Below are 19,541 nucleotides of genomic sequence, written 5' to 3' on the forward strand. Positions count from 1 at the left end.
GCATTTCTACTGTGCGCTCTTTGATTATGCATGCTCACATTCTAAGGTTACAATATTTCTTCCCCCTTGGGGAAAAGTGTTCACTATGGCGAAGCCCATATCTTCACCAACAGGTGACAACTGCTGAAACAGGTGTCATGTGCTGACACAGGAGAATACGGTCTGAAATGGCTCGAGCACAGACAGGCTTGGTTCCACTGCCATGCAAGAGGCCATAAGGGAGCACTTGCGGTTAAAGTGCCACAGGAGCTGAACGAGGCGGAGGTGCTCACGAGCCGGGAGGGTTCTCTAATGCGTGGTTGGCCAAGCAAAGATGGAGCTGGTCACAATGTCGTGTCCACGCCATCAGCTGTGACGGATGACCACTGGTATCCACCTGGGGCCTGGCCAAACCCATGGGCCTAGGCGGCACAGCCCAGATGGAATCATTGTGAAATGGGGGCCAGTGAGTGACTGGGTGTCAGCCAGAGGAGATGAAGCTTTGTAGAGGGCTGGTGGCCATGAAACAGCTCCAACAGGCTATGGTCACTAGTGGAGTTAACCTACATGAACTTGAGAACCTATGGAGGGGTTCCTCAGGAGAAGATTGAGTGACATATTTTTTCGTCTGGATTTCGAATGTGTGGACCAACCGCTCCTCCTCTCCACTGGTCTGAAGATGTAAAAGAGGGGTGCCACTCTGTACAAAATCTTGGACTGAGAGTCGTCATCCATCACGAGCATATATGGCAATACTTCTAACAGAAAAATCATTGAGAACATCACAACTGTAGTCCCCGTGGATGTCGATGGGTAACGAACCACTTACAGAAATTTTGAGAAAGTGTCAACTACGAGAAGCCAAAGTAAGTTAAGAAACAAACTCTCAAAATCAGAATGAATACACTCCCGTGGTCCAGAGGAGGAGGAGGGAGGGGGGTGGTGGGTAGATAGGAGGATGGGTGTGGGGGGGGGGGGGGGGGGGGCAGGGCTGCACATGTAAAGAGACAACAGTGATGCCACTTGATGGGTGGCACACTATGCACATGTGTGATCTCGTTTTCAATATCCAGCCAAAACACGTGGTGGCAGGCCAGAAATTGAGCACAAAAAGACCCCCAATGGTCTAGATGAAGAAAGCGCATGATGGCCTGCTGCAATGTGGGTGGGATCACAACCTTGGGTGTTGACTTCTCAGTAGCCAACAGTAAAACACAATCAAGAACTGAGAGGTGGTGGCAAAGAGCATAATAATTACGCAATGGATCCGATGCTCAGCCATGCTGGACATACTGAACAACCTGACAGCAGACAAGATTGGCATTACAGCTGTTGAAACCACAGAACTGATAATGGGAAAAACGTTCACTGTGTTTTGGGCAGTTACGTCTAAATGGAACAGTTCATCATGATCGAATGCTGTATCAGGGCCATTCTGCAATCAAGAAAGAGCATCTGCATTATTGTTGTGCTGTGAGTCGTATAATAATCTCATAATTATAGTGTGACAAAAACAGAGCCCAGCATTGCAAGTGATGGGTTGCTTTGTCTGGCGAAGATGCTGAAGGACTGAAAAGAGAAACCAGAGGTTTATCATCAGCAATCAAAAAACTTAGAACCATGTAGGAAAACATGACATTTTTGGAGATGCTTCTTCTATTGCAGGAAGTGCTGTTGCACCCGAGACAGATTTTGGAAACTGATGCAAAAGGGCATTCGAAACTGACTGCACATTTGTGTGCGAGATTGGCCCTAAGGCCATATTAGGAGGTATTTATGGTCAAAACAAGATCTTGGCTTGGCTGGAAAGTTACCAAGAAAGGTGCCAAGTGTAAATTTGGTCGTAATAAAGTATAAGCATACTCACAGGAGGACAACCAGTAAAAAGGGAAATTTTTATGTACAAGTGGCTGGGCCAATGTGACTGCACCAGGAAGAAATTTATAGTAGTGTGTAATCTTTCCGAGAAAGGCTTGCAACCCTTTGACCCTGGTAGGATGTAGAAAACTGTAATGGCATCAACATGGTCGTGTAAAGGTCTGACACCAGCATGTGAGATTTCAGAACTGAGATAGACTACAGACTGCTGGGGAGGGGGGAATTAATAATAATTGATTTGTCCAAGTTACCTGTCAAACTGGCAGCCCGTAGCACTGTGAATAAGGCATAGAGGGTCCACAAATGTTTATATGTTGAGGAACCTGAGACCACAATATCATCCAAGTAGTTAATGCACACCAGCACACATGCCACGAGTTGCTCCAAAAATGGTTGGAAAATGGCAGGGGCATAAGCCATACCCAATGGCAGGTGCTGGTATTGATATAACCTGAAGGAGGTATTCACTGCAAGGACACACTGAGAATCATCATCTAGAGAGAGCTGTAAGTAGTCTTCTGACAAGTCTATTTGGAAACATATTAGCATTTGGAAAAGCATGCTTAAAGTTCATCCACATGGGGTAAGGGATGGCCTCAACAATAGACTGTGAATTTAAGGACATTTTAAAATCACCATAGAGCCAAAGATTGCCATGAGATTTTTTGACAATTACCAACATAGTAGACTACTCACTAGACTAGACACGTGGTAACAACCAAGGCATAAGTCGATATAGTTGTAATTTGACTTTCTCCCAAAAAACCTACTGGGACTGGGCAGGCATGGAAAAAATTGTGGCACCCTGTCGATTTCATTGTGATGTGAGCCTTGAAATTGGTAGCACACCCTAAACCTTCCGAAAACAAAGAGGAATATTTTAAGCAAAGTGTGTTAAGACTGAATCCGATCGAAATAGAGAACCCAAACAGTTTGAAAGCTTCAATCCCAAATAAGTTTTCACTGTTCCATCACCCACTACCAGAAAGGTTAGAGGCTGAACAATTGCTTTATATGTGATGAAAGTAGGAAACTTTCCAAATATAGGTATTTGTGTCTATTGTAGCTCCCCAATCAACAATGCCAGTGTTCCAAGATGCACATAGGTCTGAGGATTTAATAAAGTCATTGCAGCACACATGTTCATTTGCATTTTTAACATATTTTCCATCATATATACTTCAATGTGGAGTTTGTCTGGGGGCTACCATCACTTGGGAAATACTGTCCACATTCATGTTTGCGTCTACTGAAAGAGGCTGAGAGGTGCACTCAGATGCAATATGTCCAGCCCACCCAACCCCCCCCCCCCCCTCCTTCTTAAAAACACACACACACACACACACACACACACACACACACACACACACACACACGGCCTGGGGCATACAGCCTGCTCATGTTGAACAAAACAATATGGGCATGATGGCAGACAAGCATGCAATCGTTGTGACGTTGACTGCTGCTGCTGCTGCCGCTGCTGCTGCTGTTACCCTATGCGGTATGGAGGCTGTAGTTGCACACCTGTGACGTCGTCTTCCCTGTGAGTTAAGCGACCGTGACCGTGGAAGAGAAGAAGTAAGTAACGGTGGCTACTTCACATCACGCATCTATCTTATTTCCTGCTGCCCTAGATACTTCAAAAGACTGAGCAATGTTCAGAACATCTGTGAGAGAAGGAGCTTCACTCTGAAAGCATGTTCATAAAATTCCCTACCAGGGATATGGTGTCTTGTAGCATCATGAACCATCCTATCAGCATACAAGTCCCAATGGCCCTCAGTAACAAACTGGCAATGATGGGTAAGCCCACAAAGTTCCACTGACTGAGCTCTATACGACTGCTATGGCCACTTTTGATGACAGTAGAACTCAACACAAGCAACTACAATGCGAGTACATTTGCAATAATAATTAGAGAGCAACTGACACTTTCTGTTAACAAAGAGACTGGCAGATGCAGAAAGAGGAGCTGGCTGTTACAAAAGGTGGTAAATACGAGGAGAAATTATGACAAAAATAAAGATTTACAAAAGTTGGTGTTGGCAACTCACAAAGCTCAAAAATGTTGCCAAATGTGTTTTTCATACGCATCCCAATCTTTCACAGGATCGTCAATCAGAGAAAAAGGCATGGTTGTGCCAACTGCAGTGGAAGCTGGTGCATAAACATGGCTGCCAAATTGTTTAGTGCCACAGCGAGAGCTCACTGTTGTTGAACAAGCGATTGAGGAAATATTCCACTGAAATGTTGGTTGTGTAGTGAACCAAAAAAACTAAACATGGAGTAGAATACCACACTTGTCATCAAGCATGTTGAAACACTGCACAAACACAATGTCAGAAGTAATACCAATCAAGTTTTATTTGTGATTCCACATGAAGAGAGCCACAATAACTTTGAATAAAGTATACAACAGTACAGAGTCTCTTAACTATAGAAAGCATCAACATACAATAAGCAAATGAACATAAGTGAGGCAGAGGGCTAGTGTGAATACGCATAGCACTTCTTGTGCTGTCTGTCCAGGTTGTAAGGATGACTTCTCCAGGCTAGCTGTAGAGGCACTCAAACCGTGTGCTGTTTGATTGTGCACACTCACACCATAGGATTACAAGAAACTTGATTTTAAGATGATCCTGAGGAAGTTAAATTCTTTCCCCAAATGAACACACCTTTTTTTCAACCTAACCAGCAGCAACTTTCCTGCTCTAGAATTCTCCTCTTGCCCTTAATAATTTGTGAAGAATGAATCCCAATACTAGCAAGGACTTTTCTAGATGTATAAAACAATTTCAGAGGTTATTAGGGGATTGCCTTTCAAAAAATGTCAATACTTTGGTGATAAGAAATTGCTCTTTCTATCATGGAAGTATTTTCATTTTGTCCAATTTCTGCATATTTCAACTGATAACAACATGAAAATTAAAACAGGCAAGCAATGGAGAAATGGACCATTTTTTACCATTAATTAATTTTATTTTTCTCCCTCTGACAATACAAACAACAATGCACACAGTGAATGTCTGTGCATTTTGCAGGAAGTTCTACTTAACTTTCTCTATTTTCTGTGTGCTACTTAATAGCTCATTTTTGGCAAGCAGGCTATGATTACTATGAAATACAATTAAATAACTATTGTGGATAACAGTAAACAACTGACACTATGTGCGGGAATAACATATTATGAATGGATATATGCAAAAATTTAAACCCTCTAGAAAAGCTAACTCTTCCCTTGCTAAAATATTGAATCAGAAGCTTGCTTAAAAAAAAAAAAAAAAAAAAAAAAAAAAAAAAAAAAAAAAAAAAAAAAAAAAAAAAAAAAAAAACACACACACCAACATTATGTGAGTATGATGAATGTAGCTTATGTGAAGAGCCTAAATTTTTATCGGTTACTACACTATTTAAACCCTGCTAAAAGAACATTTAAGTAGGAAAAGGGATGATGATGATGACAATGATAAAAGAGGACAATGATATCGACTGTGAGGATGATTGTTCGTTTTGTAGTCTGCCATCTCAGCAGAAAAAGTTGTTTTTCCCCTGTCACCTCCTTCTTCATAACGGCTATACCAGTGACAAGCTGGATTCCAGATTTACTCCAAAACCAATAGCTTTTTCGCTATTCTCCATTTTCCCCTGGACATTTCAAAATGATAACTTTTTAAACTTCTGTTACACAGTCCAATTCCTTTCAGTGTTTAACAAGGCCAAAAGCGCACAGAGTACAGAAGTGGATAATCACTCTGTACTAAGCTTGAATGTTTTAATTGTTCATTGACAGAGTAAGAGAGAGAGACAGAGAGAGAGAGAGAGAGAGAGAGAGAGAGAGAGAGAGAGAGAGAGAGAATTCCCGACACGCAAAAATTCATGAAATTAAATTTGAGATGGTACCTCTTCTGGTCCGGAAGCATTTTCCTTGAATGCTAGTAACCTATCTCGTTCTTCACGAAGTTGGTCCAATTCAGTTTCTTTCTGCTGAATCTGCTGTCTCCATCGTGCTTCTTCTTGTTCTACATGCTTTTGAAGTTTGTTAAGCATTCCTTCCTATCAACAACAAGCAAAACATTGCAACACTTACAGAAGTATTGGAAATATTATGGGATGAAAATAAGGAAATATTAGCAATACAACACAATACAGCTGAAAATTGTGTCCAATGTACACTGATATTTACCACAAATGGAATACCAAGAAGGGTAGTACACATGCAAATTATATCACAGGTTTGATATACAATAACACAAAAAATGGTGATTACATAACTGCACATATTTGAAGGTTGCTCATGGTCTGAAGTCTTAAGTGCTGTTTCAGAAGCTCAAAATTGGTGCATGGAATAAAATAGGGTCCAATTATGTTTCTGAGTCCAAAACAGTAGCTGGTGGAGACCCACAAATAACAAGTTGTCAACCGACAATGTACCCAGCATGTTCAACAGATGACATGTTGAGTAAACATGCAGTCCAGGAAAGCAGTGGTTTCAGTGATACTCTGAAGAATACTCAAACCGACTCTTTGAGGCTGAGCAATGTCCTCCTTAAATTTGAGATGTTGAATTATCTAAAGGGTGAACAGCACCTAAGGCTTAAAAATCTCCATTATTTAGCAGTTGTCTTTCAGATTCCCATCGTTATTGTAAAGCTACGTCCAACAATACTGCAAAAGTCATCACCCTTGGCATATTCTGACTATGTTTAATGATATGAGCTACCAGGATGCACCTTAGAAATGTTTGGCCATGCCATTAAACAGTTTGAAACCAAACTTGCATATGCATATAAATGCCAACTTTAGAGCACTTATGTTGCTGTGGTAGATTGCGATCTTTACCTATGGTGCAAGTGGCTCCCAAAACAATAATTCTTGTACACAACTTTTAAGACAGTACCTTGCTACACAAAGACAAAACTCCTGTACCTACAGCCACTTACAGGAAGTTGGCATTGCACCAAGAAACTGCATTGCTGAATGTTATCCTATAGGGCTCAGATTAGAAATTCCTATGAACCCTTACAGAGATCCAATCTCCCCAAGATGCATTTTACAGTCCTGCATATGCAAGCAACTTTTGTGCCTAACTTTGCACACTGCTGAATCACATTATTATGAGCATCTAATAATATCCATGTCATCATTTCCAGTATATGCAGCACGTAAATGAATTGGGAGTCAATTAATTGGGTGTTGATAGAGTTCAATGGGAGTCTGAAGCAACCCTCCCTATAATACTCCTTAAAGTTGTTGTAAGGTGAATTGCAGAATATTCATGAAGTGCACATAACAGCACACATCGTTCATGTTGAGGAGACAGAAAAGACACCCAAGTTAACTCATCAAGAGCACTGAAGGAAAAGCCATAGGCTGCACTTAAGGTATCTAGGGGGTGGCAGAACATGGTCAGTTTACTTGTCAACGGTACTCAAATCTTGAGGAAGAAACCTATATGCAAGTTTTCCTGCTTCTAGAAATCATCCCTTCTGCAACATAAAATACTGTGTCCCTTGTTCATAAAGTTCTACAAAGCAGAAATGTGTGTGTGTGTGTGTGTGTGTGTGTGTGTGTGTGTGTGTGTGTGTGTGTGTGAACTACAATTACCTTACTGTCCTTCGAAATAGTCACCTCCCAAAACTTTGCACCGCTGAGCTCTGCGTTACATGTCCTGGAAACTTTGTATAAAGTCTTCCTTTACGATGGCATTCAAAAGTTGCGTCACGTTTTGTTGGATGTCAGGAATATAGTAAAATCTACTTCCTTTCAAAGCAAGCTTGAGTCAAGGGAATAGGAAGAAGTCTGGAGGATTGAGATCTGGGGAGTACGGTGGATATTCAAGTTGCACCATCCCCTTTTTAGCCAGAAACTGTTTGACGATATTGGCTGTGTGTGGGCAAGAGTTGTCGTGAACAAAAGCCAGGAACCTTGTTGTAGTACTGGGGTCCTATCCTGCATGTCGCGGGTCAAAATTTCAACATACCGAGCAGCGTTCGACGTCGTTCCCTCAGGTAGAAATTCCTTGTGGATAATGCCTTGGCCTATCAAAAAAGGTTATGAGCATTGTTTTGATGCGTGATTTTTTGGCTCTGACCTTTTTTCGTTGAGGTGATGTCTGAGAACACCATTCCATGCTTTGCCATTTTGTTTCAGGGTCATACTGGAAACACCAGGTTTCATCCTCAGTTCAAGAAATTGGGTGTCGCATCCACTGTTTTGACAGAATGCTGTGAAACCTCTAAATGTGCCTGCTTCTGATCGTCTGTCAAGTGATGTGGCACAAGATGAGAACACGTTTCCCTCTTCCCCGACTCCTGGGTAAGGATTTGTTGCTTGGATTCACAGTTTATCTGCATTTCATCCTGGTCGTTTGTGATTAATGTACTCACTTACTCAATGTTTTCATCACTGACAGCGATTGCCAATCATCCACTAAGGGGATTGTCAGAAATACTTTCCTGGCCTCCTTGAAAATGGGCAAATCACTCATACACACACTTCATGGACAGTGCTCGATCCCCATAAACACATACCAGCATTGCAAGCTTTTCTTTCAGTGCCTTGCCAAGCTTAAAACAAAATTTTAAATTAATCCTTTGCTCGTTCATGGCCCTGTTCTCAGTTCAGAACTAGCGCACTAAACAAGCACTTCATCCAACAGGTCTAACACAGACCACACATGATGCTAAACTGAACTATGGTGGGAGGGCCGGTTGTCAACACTGGCCACTACGCAGGTGCAGCATTGTGAGTCGCCAGTGTTGCCCGATTGACTGTTCAGACTTCATTTACTAAACTTTATTGTCAAAGGTTGTATTTTTCAAGACAGTATTTTTAATTGTGCCTCTCTGCCACCTAATGCATGCTAAATATGGTGAGTATAATACTGTTCTAATTCATATTGTTATTCTGTTTCAGATTTTTGATTGATTACAAATTCTGTGACAGTCACTAATGACGACTCCATTTTATATCCTTCACAACATGTATTTCGCAGATATACAAGTAATCAGAAATGAGCCACAGAAGTATTGAATGATATGCACATAATCCAAATAATTCACTACAGTTTTTGTAACACTTTAACACCAATTAATTAAGGCAATATTGGAAAAAAACGAAGAAGAAAAAGAAGAAGAAGAAGACATTGTCACTAGTATATCCTACCAAAGTCGCAGGCATTTTCGAGACTATTTCTATTTGGCAAAGTGAATGATTACTTATACAAAAGCAAGATGGGACAAGCTCATTAATATGAATATAAATTTGACCGTTTTCAGCATCTGTAACATACTACTAAATTCAGATACACAGGGACAATTGTTATAAATGATCTCAAATGGAATTAACAATGAAATCAGTTCCAAGGTAAAATGATTTATGCTGCAAAGGTCAGTACTAATGATGCCAAAAATGTCCATGAAACCATGGACCTAAATATGGTAACACTTTCACAATTATGGATGGCTATACAGGCAGCAAGGCTCAATATATCTGCAGGGGACTTCCAATCGCTTGCTGAGCCCATGCCATGTGGAGTTTCTGCACTATACTGGGCAAAAGGGGGTCTGACATGATGTGATACTGATCACTGCTTGCTAGCAGCCTCAGATAAGAGAACTGCCTCTGTCTTTCCACTATATATCTCTAGTTTAAGGACTATAAGGCTGCTGTTGTTGTTGCTGTTGTGGTCTTCAGTCCTGAGACTGGTTTGATGCAGCTCTCCATGCTACTCTATCATGTGCAAGCGTCTTCATCTCCCAATACGTACTGCAACCTACATCCTTCTGAATCTGCTTAGTGTATTCATCTCTTGGTCTCCCTCTACGATTTTTACCCTCCACACTGCCCTCCAATGCTAAATTTGTGATCCCTTGATGCCTCAGAACATGTCCTACCATCCGATCCCTTCTTCTGGTCAAGTTGTGCCACAAACTTCTCTTCTCCGCAATCCTATTCAATACCTCCTCATTAGTTACATGATCTACCCACATTATCTTCAGCATTCTTCTGTAGCACCACATTTCGAAAGCTTCTATTCTCTTCTTGTCCAAACTGGTTATCGTCCATGTTTCACTTCCATACGTGGCTACACTCCATACAAATACTTTCAGAAACGACTTCCTGACACTTAAATCTATACTCGATGTTAACAAATTTCTCTTCTTCAGAAACGATTTCCTTGCCATTGCCAGTCTACATTTTATATCCTCTCTACTTCGACCATCATCAGTTATTTTACTCCCTAAATAGCAAAACTCCTTTACTACTTTAAGTGTCTCATTTCCTAATCTAATCCCCTCAGCATCACCCGATTTGATTTGACTACATTCCATTATCCTCGTTTTGCTTTTGTTGATGTTCATCTTATACCCTCCTTTCAACACACTATCCATTCCATTCAACTGCTCTTCCAAGTCCTTTGCTGTCTCTGACAGAATTACAATGTCATCGGCGAACCTCAAAGTTTTTACTTCTTCTCCATGAATTTTAACACCTACTCCGAATTTTTCTTTTGTTTCCTTTACTGCTTGCTCAATATACGGATCGAATAACATCGGGGAGAGGCTACAACCCTGTCTCACTCCTTTCCCAACCACTGCTTCCCTTTCATGCCCTGCGACTCGTGTAACTGCCATCTGGTTTCTGTACAAATTGTAAATAGCCTTTCGCTTCCTGTATTTTACTCCTGCCACCTTCAGAATTTGAAAGAGAGTATTCCAGTGAACGTTGTCAAAAGCTTTCTCTAAGTCTACAAATGCTAGAAACGTAGGTTTGCCTTTTCTTAATCTTTCTTCTAAGATAAGTCGTAAGGTTAGTATTGCCTCACGTGTTCCAACATTTCTACGGAATCCAAACTGATCTTCCCCGAGGTCCGCTTCTACCAGTTTTTCCATTCGTCTGTAAAGAATTCGCGTTAGTATTTTGCAGCTGTGACTTATTAAACTGATAGTTCGGTTAAAGGCTAAACAAGAGAAATGGTACCTCCATGAAGGGCATTTTACAATGTAATGAAGAGTAACTTTATGAGCTAGTAAATGGATTTACATACTGACACAGACGGGTAATGACAAACATGAGAAGTTTTATGTGAGATGATGTGTGTAGATGCACACTTGTGCACCTTTTCTCTTATTCATGATATCATACTAGCAACAGGCCTGTAAACTCCAACTTAAAAGTATTTAACATGAGAACTAAAAATAAAATTAAAATTACACAACATAAATTACGCAACGTAACCAAGAAAAAACTTAATCATCAATTGTGATTATCGTTGTCCCTGGAATAAGTTTACAAACTTACTGTATCATCAATTATGTTCTTGTAATGAGACACAAGGGCTGTCAATTGTGAGTTTTGTTTTTCTAATTCTATGAACATCGATGAATCGTTCCTCGATCCAAAATCGGGACCTAGATCTTGCTTTTGTGACTGTAATTTGGAAATAAGATTGTGTGCTTCCTTTTCAAACTTTTCTACCCATTTCTCATGCACCTGTAACAAATAAAATATAGCTGAATCCCAAATAAAAAGAAAAGTGAAGTACACAGCCATTAGAAAAAATAAAAATCTTTTACATGCAAGCACAAACTAATGTAAATAGCTGAATGAGATTAATAATTACAAAGATACCAAATGCTATTTTAAGAAACGAATGATAAAAAATAAACATGCACATACTGAAACTGCACAAAATTAAAAATAACGATCTGTGTTGCAAAATTAATCTGACATCTGTCTGTAGAAGATATACTTCTTACATATGCAGTAAAAAGGATGAACATTGTGCATCAACTATAAGCATGATATACAAACTCAAAGAAAAGAATTACAGGGACTCAAACATGTATATTGTGAGGATAAACTAAAAATTGTACAAAATGCTGCAAACCATGAGGACTGTTCAAACGAAATAAATGCAAGTCCCAAAATCTTCCTCATCACATAACTGTTTACCTCATTTGTAAAAAGATAATTACTATACAAAGCACTGTCTCAACCATACGTGAAGATCAAACAGTGGTGAGCACAGAGACTCAATGTTTTAAAATTTTTACATGTGTAAAATGAATATTTTCATATACATATTGATCTAGTTCTATCAACTGACCTTGTAGATTATTTTCTATGCATGAGTAGAACAATGTGTGATTAAGCACTTATTTGTAAGTATTGTTTAACGAGTATGGCTTTAGCAACATGTCCAACATGTTGGTAATGGCATATTAGTGGCAGTCCCCTGAAACACTGAATGGTACAAAGTTCTGAATGATGGAGAAAGTAAAACAGTTTACAACTTAGCAACATCTCTACATTTCTTTCAGATATACTTATTCCTACCCTTTAATCATCTTTTTCCCTAAATATTTCTCAAGTGTGTGTTCGTATAGGATCACATTCCATGTCAACTCACCTAGGCCTCCCTGCTCAGCCATCACGGACTTCAATGAAATTTTATGCGAACATTTGCATATGTCCCTGACGAACAATAGGAAAGTTTAACATTCGTTGAACCAATACCGGCCAAGATGTAGTCAATTGATTGCCTCCAGGTGCAACTTCGTGCAGAGTGAGAGTTAATTTCCGGTGATGGCATTGTTATATATCAGGCAATATTGTGTTGCTACATGGGTACTCTTTAGATTAAAAACAAGAATTTTACAAGCCATATTCAACCAGAAAATTTTAGGTGAAATCACTTGAAAATACCGACACCCAAAAAATTTCAAAGTTTAGCTTCTTATATATCAAGAACTAAAGGTGTGTTGAACGTGAACTTTGGTACGTAGTAACTTAACAATACAAGGTTCTCAAATATAAAGTTACAGCAAAATGTCACTTTCTAATTCTGAGTAAGTCACGTAGAAAGTCAATGATTTTGTAGAAAGCTAAAAAGAAAATGGACTATGTTCTATAAAACTTCCCCACCTGAGGTTATTAAAAAGACAATTTTAACAACAAAAACATAAAAAAAGGCATTTCATTATCCAACATAGGCTAACAATGATATTAGTTTGAATCAAAGTTGGGCACAAAAACTGCAGGATGAAAAAAAAGTAACTTTCGTATTCTTATATGTCATAGAATAAACACATGCTGAACATGAAACTTAATACACAATGGCTCAGTAGCACATGGATGTGGAATGCAAAATTTCATTCATCTACTATTTTCCAGTAGTATACAATATTGTATATTTGACACTCCATTTAAAATTACAATTTTCTATTAAAGCTTCAAAAACTAGTGTCATTCAAAATGCGTTTTAAACACCCCCCCCCCCCCCCCCCCCCACACACACACACACAAAGTGAGTTCAATTTCTAACAAGGGCTAACAATGCTACATAAATTGAGGCAAAGTAGCTACAAAAATTGCATTGCGGATAAAGTTTAACTTTGGCTGTTTTATATCTTATTGATTAAAGGCATGATAAACATGAAAGTTTGGATGTGACAACTTAGCAACATGAAGTTATCCAATATGACATGTCATTCACACACTGCTTCCTAAATTTGTACTAAATCAGTTCAGTCATGATTGTTGTAAAAATTACAAAATAGACCACATTCAATTGTATTTTAGAAAATCTGTTTTCCATATCTGATTTCAAACTTACCACACTTGGAAAGAGCATGATTTCAAGCATTCAGAAAACTGCTTTTGACTTTCCAATGTGTGCTTAGAATAGCTGAAGGCGACAGGCAAGTTTGAGGGAACGTACCATGGCAACATGCTATCTTGCAGCAACCTGTTTGTATTCCGTTGCATGTGGTTTTTATTTTTAAACTGACAATAAGTTACAATACATTTTTGGTGACTGGTGACACTGTCACTACCAGTTTGAAAACATGAACCATCAACCCCATTGCCTCAGGGATCACGCCCGATAGCTACAATACCAGCCGTGGTTGGACTACTTCATCCAGGTCCCCATGCCTTTAATTTGGTTTCATAATTTAGATCTCAAGGTCTTGTGGTAGTACCTGTCTGCTTCCAAAGCCATGTGGTAAGCACCCTATCTCCCACTCTCAAATCTATATGAGTATTTCACAATGGCAGCAAGCAAAAATTAGTATCAATTTAAAACTACTCAACATTGCACTTTACATTTCTTGAAACTCTTGACCCACTTTCTTCCGTTCATTTTCTGAAATTGATAATGTTGGCCAGGCAACGGTATCGAAGGAACAGAGAAGGTGGAAATGAGGTAGTGTTCTAGTACCCAATAAGTATCCTGTCTTTTGGGCCAATAAAATGAATGAGCCAGGCCTTTGGTATGCATAAATTTTATCAGTGCTTCACTTTGTTCTAATGATATGTTAATAATGTTGTAATGTTGAGAAGTTTTTATTTTAAACAGCGCGCCCATGCACGTCCCCCCATGCACCCTTTTAACATGCCCATACCATCTTAACCTTTTTTTTCCTTCAATTTCTTCTCTCATACTTTCTTGTTTAAGGTCCTTTCTAATCTCTACATTCCTTACTCTGTCCATTCTTGTTTTTCCCTTAACTGCTCTGAGAAATTTCATTTCCCCTGCTTGCAGTCTGCTCCAGTCCCTTTCTGTCATTGTCCATGTTTCTCCACCATAGGTGACAATAGGGAAGGATTAATTCTTATACACAAGGGGTTTTGCTTTTTCTGAAACTTCCATATTCCATATCAGGTGTTTTATTGTTTGGTAGAAATTGCCTCCCTTCTGTAACCTGCTATTAATTTTGTTAGTTATTCTTCCATCCCTAGAAATTTCACTCCCAAAATAAGTGAAACTTTCTACCATTTCGAGGGGTTCTCCATTCAAGGTAATATTTCCATTGACCCCTTTCTCTCTTCCAAATACCATTACTTCACTCTCATCTTTATTTATTTTTAATCCATATCTTTTCATTATTTCCTTCCACGCATCAAGCTGTAACTGTACATCTACCTCTTTATCACCCCATATTACCATATCATCTGCAAAAATCATCTTTTTGTCTTTTTCTTTTACTATATCTTTAACTGCCCTGTTCATTCCCTCCATCACAACATTAAAAAGTGCAGGAGATAGATTACTTCCTTGCTTAAGTCCTTGTCTTATTTCGAAGCATTCAGAGTTCCCCAATGGTGTTCTAATTCTACAATTGTGTCCTCTGTACATTGTCCTTATCACATTAATGTAACCATCTTCTATATCTACCTTCTTCATTTCTTCCCAGAGACTTTCCCTGTTAACTGAGTCACATGCCTTTTCTATAACTATAAAAACCATTATCACCCCTCTGTTATACTCCCAACTTTTTTCTATCAGTTGACGGATAGAAAATATCAGGTCGATAGTGCTTCTTCCTTTCCAAAAAGCGTGCTGTTCTTCACTCAGCTCCTTTTCTCTTATTCAATTTAGTAAAATTCTTTCAAAAATCTTGGCTGTATGACTCATAGGGGTTATTCCTCTCTCGTTTTTACAAAGTCTTTTATTGCCTTTCTTGAAGATGGGAACAATGTCTCCTTTTCTCCAATTGTCAGGTATTGTACTATTTCTCCACACACTTGATAGTACTCTATACAGCCACTGCAGTCCCACTGGACCTGCTGCTCTTACATGTCCACTGATACTTCATCAGGTCCTGGGGCTTTCCCTCGATTCATCTTCTTCACAGCTTTTTCCATTTCTTCCCGTGTAATTTGTCCTAATTTTGCTTCCCAACTTCTCTCAATTTCTCCATTATTTGTTGTTTCCTCATGTACCTGCTCCTCAGCATTTAACAGTTTCTTAAAATGTTCTTTCCAGAGATCTTTTATATTTCCTGGATCTTCAATCACGGTACTGTCCACTGTTTCCATCTTTACTGGTACTTCAGAAGCCTTCCTTTACCACTTTCTCCATGCTCCATTTTTTCTTCTAACTGCTTGGATTGTGGTATCATCCCACCAACTTGTCTGTCTTACTTTTTCCTTTCCAGATGTTCTACCACATACTTTTTGTCCTGCTTTGACTAAAGTGTCTTTGAATAAACTCCTTTCTTTTTCTACATCACAGAAAACTTCTTTTGGAAATTTTTGTCTAATTAATTCTCTGTACTTCTCAGCACATTCACTCTCCTTCAGTTTCCAATCCCTTATCCTCATCACTTTCTTCTGTTTTCTATTTTTCACACACTGATTCAATTTCCATTGTCCCACCAGTAATCTACGGTCTCCATCTGCACTCACACTTGGAATTACCTTCACATTTGTTACTTTCTCTCCCCATTCCCTATCTACTAGAATATAATCAATTACACTCTTGATTCTTCCATCCCAACTGTATCTGGTGATAACATGACATTCCTCTCTTCATAAACCAGCTGTTTGCTATTTTCATTCCATTCCTCTGGCACAAATCCAGGAGTCTTTCCCCTTCATTTCTGCCTCCATATCCAAAACATAGCAAGATGTATGAAACAGGCGAAATACCCTCAGACTTCAAGAAGAATATAATAATTCCAATCCCAAAGAAAGCAGGTGTTGACAGATGTGAAAATTACCGAACTATCAGCTTAATAAGTCACAGCTGCAAAATACTAACACGAATTCTTTACAGACGAATGGAAAAACTGGTAGAAGCCAACCTCGGGGAAGATCAGTTTGGATTCCGTAGAAACACTGGAACACGTGAGGCAATACTGACCTTACGACTTATCTTAGAAGAAAGATTAAGAAAAGGCAAACCTACGTTTCTAGCATTTGTAGACTTAGAGAAAGCTTTTGACAATGTTGACTGGAATACTCTCTTTCAAATTCTAAAGGTGGCAGGGGTAAAATACAGGGAGCGAAAGGCTATTTACAATTTGTACAGAAACCAGATGGCAGTTATAAGAGTCGAGGGACATAAAAGGGAAGCAGTGGTTGGGAAGGGAGTAAGACAGGGTTGTAGCCTCTCCCCGATGTTGTTCAATCTGTATATTGAGCAAGCAGTAAAGGAAACAAAAGAAAAATTCGGAGTAGGTATTAAAATTCATGGAGAAGAAATAAGAACTTTGAGGTTCGCCGATGACATTGTAATTCTGTCAGAGACAGCAAAGGACTTGGAAGAGCAGTTGAATGGAATGGACAGTGTCTTGAAAGGAGGATATAAGATGAACATCAACAAAAGCAAAACAAGGATAATGGAATGTAGTCTAATTAATTCGGGTGATGCTGAGGGAATTAGATTAGGATATGAGGCACTTAAAGTAGTAAAGGAGTTTTGCTATTTGGGGAGCAAAATAACTGATGATGGTCGAAGTAGAGAGGATATAAAATGTAGGCTGGCAATGGCAAGGAAAGTGTTTCTGAAGAAGAGAAATTTGTTAACATCCAGTATAGATTTAAGTGTCAGGAAGTCATTTCTGAAAGTATTCGTATGGAGTGTAGCCATGTATGGAAGTTAAACATGGACGATAAATAGTTTGGACAAGAAGAGAATAGAAGCTTTCGAAATGTGGTGCTACAGAAGAATGCTGAAGATTAGATGGGTAGATCACATAACTAATGAGGAAGTATTGAATAGGATTGGGGAGAAGAGAAGTTTGTGGCACAACTTGACCAGAAGAAGGGATCGGTTGGTAGGACATGTTCTGAGGCATCAAGGGATCACCAATTTAGTATTGGAGGGCAGCGTGGAGGGTAAAAATCGTAGAGGGAGACCAAGAGATGAATACACTAAGCAGATTCAGAAGGATGTAGGTTGCAGTAGGTACTGGGAGATGAAAAAGCTTGCACAGGATAGAGTAGCATGGAGAGCTGCATCAAACCAGTCTCAGGACTGAAGACCACAACAACAACATCCAAAACATCCCAATACTTGCTCAAATCCCTTTCTGTCTTTGCCTACCTGTGCATTAAAATCTCCCATCACTATATTAGTACTCTCTCTATATGGTTTTCTAACACATTTTCAAGTCCATCTTCTCTTCTTCGCTACATCCCACTTGAGGTGCATAAATCTGGATTACTTTTAGTGTTTCTTTTTGGAATCTCAAGTTTAAGATTATGATCCTGTCTGATATATATCTCACATTTTCAATACAGCTTTGTACGTTCTTATTCACCATCACTGCCACACCATTTCTTCCAAACTTGTTATTCCCACTCCAGTACAGTTTTCCTCCTCCTCTGAAATTCTTCTCACCTTTTCCCTCCACTTTGTTTCGCTTAATCCCAATATATCTAACTTTCTCTCTGTTAGTACCTCTGTCGTTTCTTCCATTTTTCCATTGAGGGTTAATATATTAAGGGTGCCAATATTTAGGTTATTTTTCAGTCCAGTTGTTTTCATCTTCTTGTACTGATGAATATCATCAGGTCTCCCTTCCAGTTGTTTTCATCATCTTGTACTGATGAATATCATCAGGTCTCCCTTCATTTGCACCAGTACTCGAAGAAGCAGTGGGGTCAAATCCCGAGTGGTTCGTTCCGAGGCTCGTCTGCGCTTTGAAAGCAATATATGAAGACTTTTCTACTGGCTTGCTAGGCCTAACGCAAGAAAGGATTTTCCGTTGGGATTGTCTCCCTTAGCCTTTGGAGTTTCTCCTCCACCACAAGGCAGTGGTTCCCTTCTCATTTAATCCCCAGAAAGGAGGGTTGCCCCATCTGCCAGCTACGCCGTTCCGAAGTCTTCCTTCTCTGCTGTCGCTGCCATTAAGGTCTTCACCCGTAACCCTGGGCACGGGTTCCGTGTTATACCCCACGGGATTGGGTCCCTGCTTAACTCAGCCATCCTAGCACTCCGGCCTACTGAAGTGTAGGATGTCCACCCCTGCGACGTGGACGCGCCAAACAGGAATTACCCCAGTTGAGGAATAGGGAAGGGGACCCTACCTCCCTGGAGCCGGGTTAATGATTGTGTACGGTGCCACAATCACACTGATATATTAGCAAAACACTTCTCTAGGCCATTCTCAAGTAGTCAAGTGACAAATGTAAACGAACAGCACAAATACGATATTGCAGTACCTGTGCCATTCAGAAGTATGATGCGACAATTCTTTCATTGTCACCATTCTATTATACAGCTTACTGTCATCCGTATTTGTAACTGCGAATACTTTTCGATATTTTGGAATGGTTACAATCATCACAGTGCTGTTCCTTTGAACATGCATGCACATTCGAAGGAATGTCGCACCGTACTTCTGAACGACACAGGCACTGCGATATCATATTTATCTGCTGACACTGGGCTGGTGGAAATTAAAATGTCTCCCCTGTAGAGGAATATACATATTGGACATACGACTGCAGGCTGTACACAAACAATTAAACAACATACAGAAGTTAGGGTCCTGCTGCGCGTCATACTCAGATAGCCTAACACTACGGTTATCGCTCGCAATAAGTGGGAAATCTGGGCTCGAGTCCTGGTCTGGCACAAATTTTTACTGTCATCATTCCATTATACAGCTGATAGTTGTCCATATTTGCAACTGTGAATACATTTTGTGTATTAAACTGCACCAATGTTATTACTGCATAAGCGCATCCCTATCATACAATGAACATGCAAACAGCTACACAAAGTGGAGCAGCACATGTGAAAAATTAAAGGCAACTATCAGCTGTAACCAATGGTCATCAGTATAAATGTGTACTGCACCCGAACATACTGTGTCTCGGTGGCAAAGTGCCAGATTACAAATACAGAGGTCACAGGTGCCACCTCCAGTCGGGTATAGGTATTA

General features: G+C 39.7%; 1 protein-coding gene across 9 annotated transcripts in view; it reads right to left on the reverse strand.

The window, feature by feature from the left end:
- The window catches only part of LOC124795129 (kinectin), a 357,860-nt gene that overhangs the window by 26,724 nt on the left and 311,595 nt on the right, over nt 1-19,541 (reverse strand). For all 9 annotated transcript variants that reach the window (XM_047258994.1, XM_047259000.1, XM_047258993.1 and 6 more), the window contains 2 exons: nt 11,161-11,352; nt 5,758-5,910 (listed from right to left, as the gene is read on the reverse strand). In XM_047258994.1, coding sequence (XP_047114950.1) covers nt 5,758-5,910; nt 11,161-11,352 — 345 coding nt within the window. The remainder of the gene's footprint in view (nt 1-5,757; nt 5,911-11,160; nt 11,353-19,541) is intronic.

This window comes from Schistocerca piceifrons, chromosome 4 (assembly GCF_021461385.2).
Source record: "Schistocerca piceifrons isolate TAMUIC-IGC-003096 chromosome 4, iqSchPice1.1, whole genome shotgun sequence".
Classification (NCBI taxonomy): Eukaryota; Metazoa; Arthropoda; class Insecta; order Orthoptera; family Acrididae; genus Schistocerca; species Schistocerca piceifrons.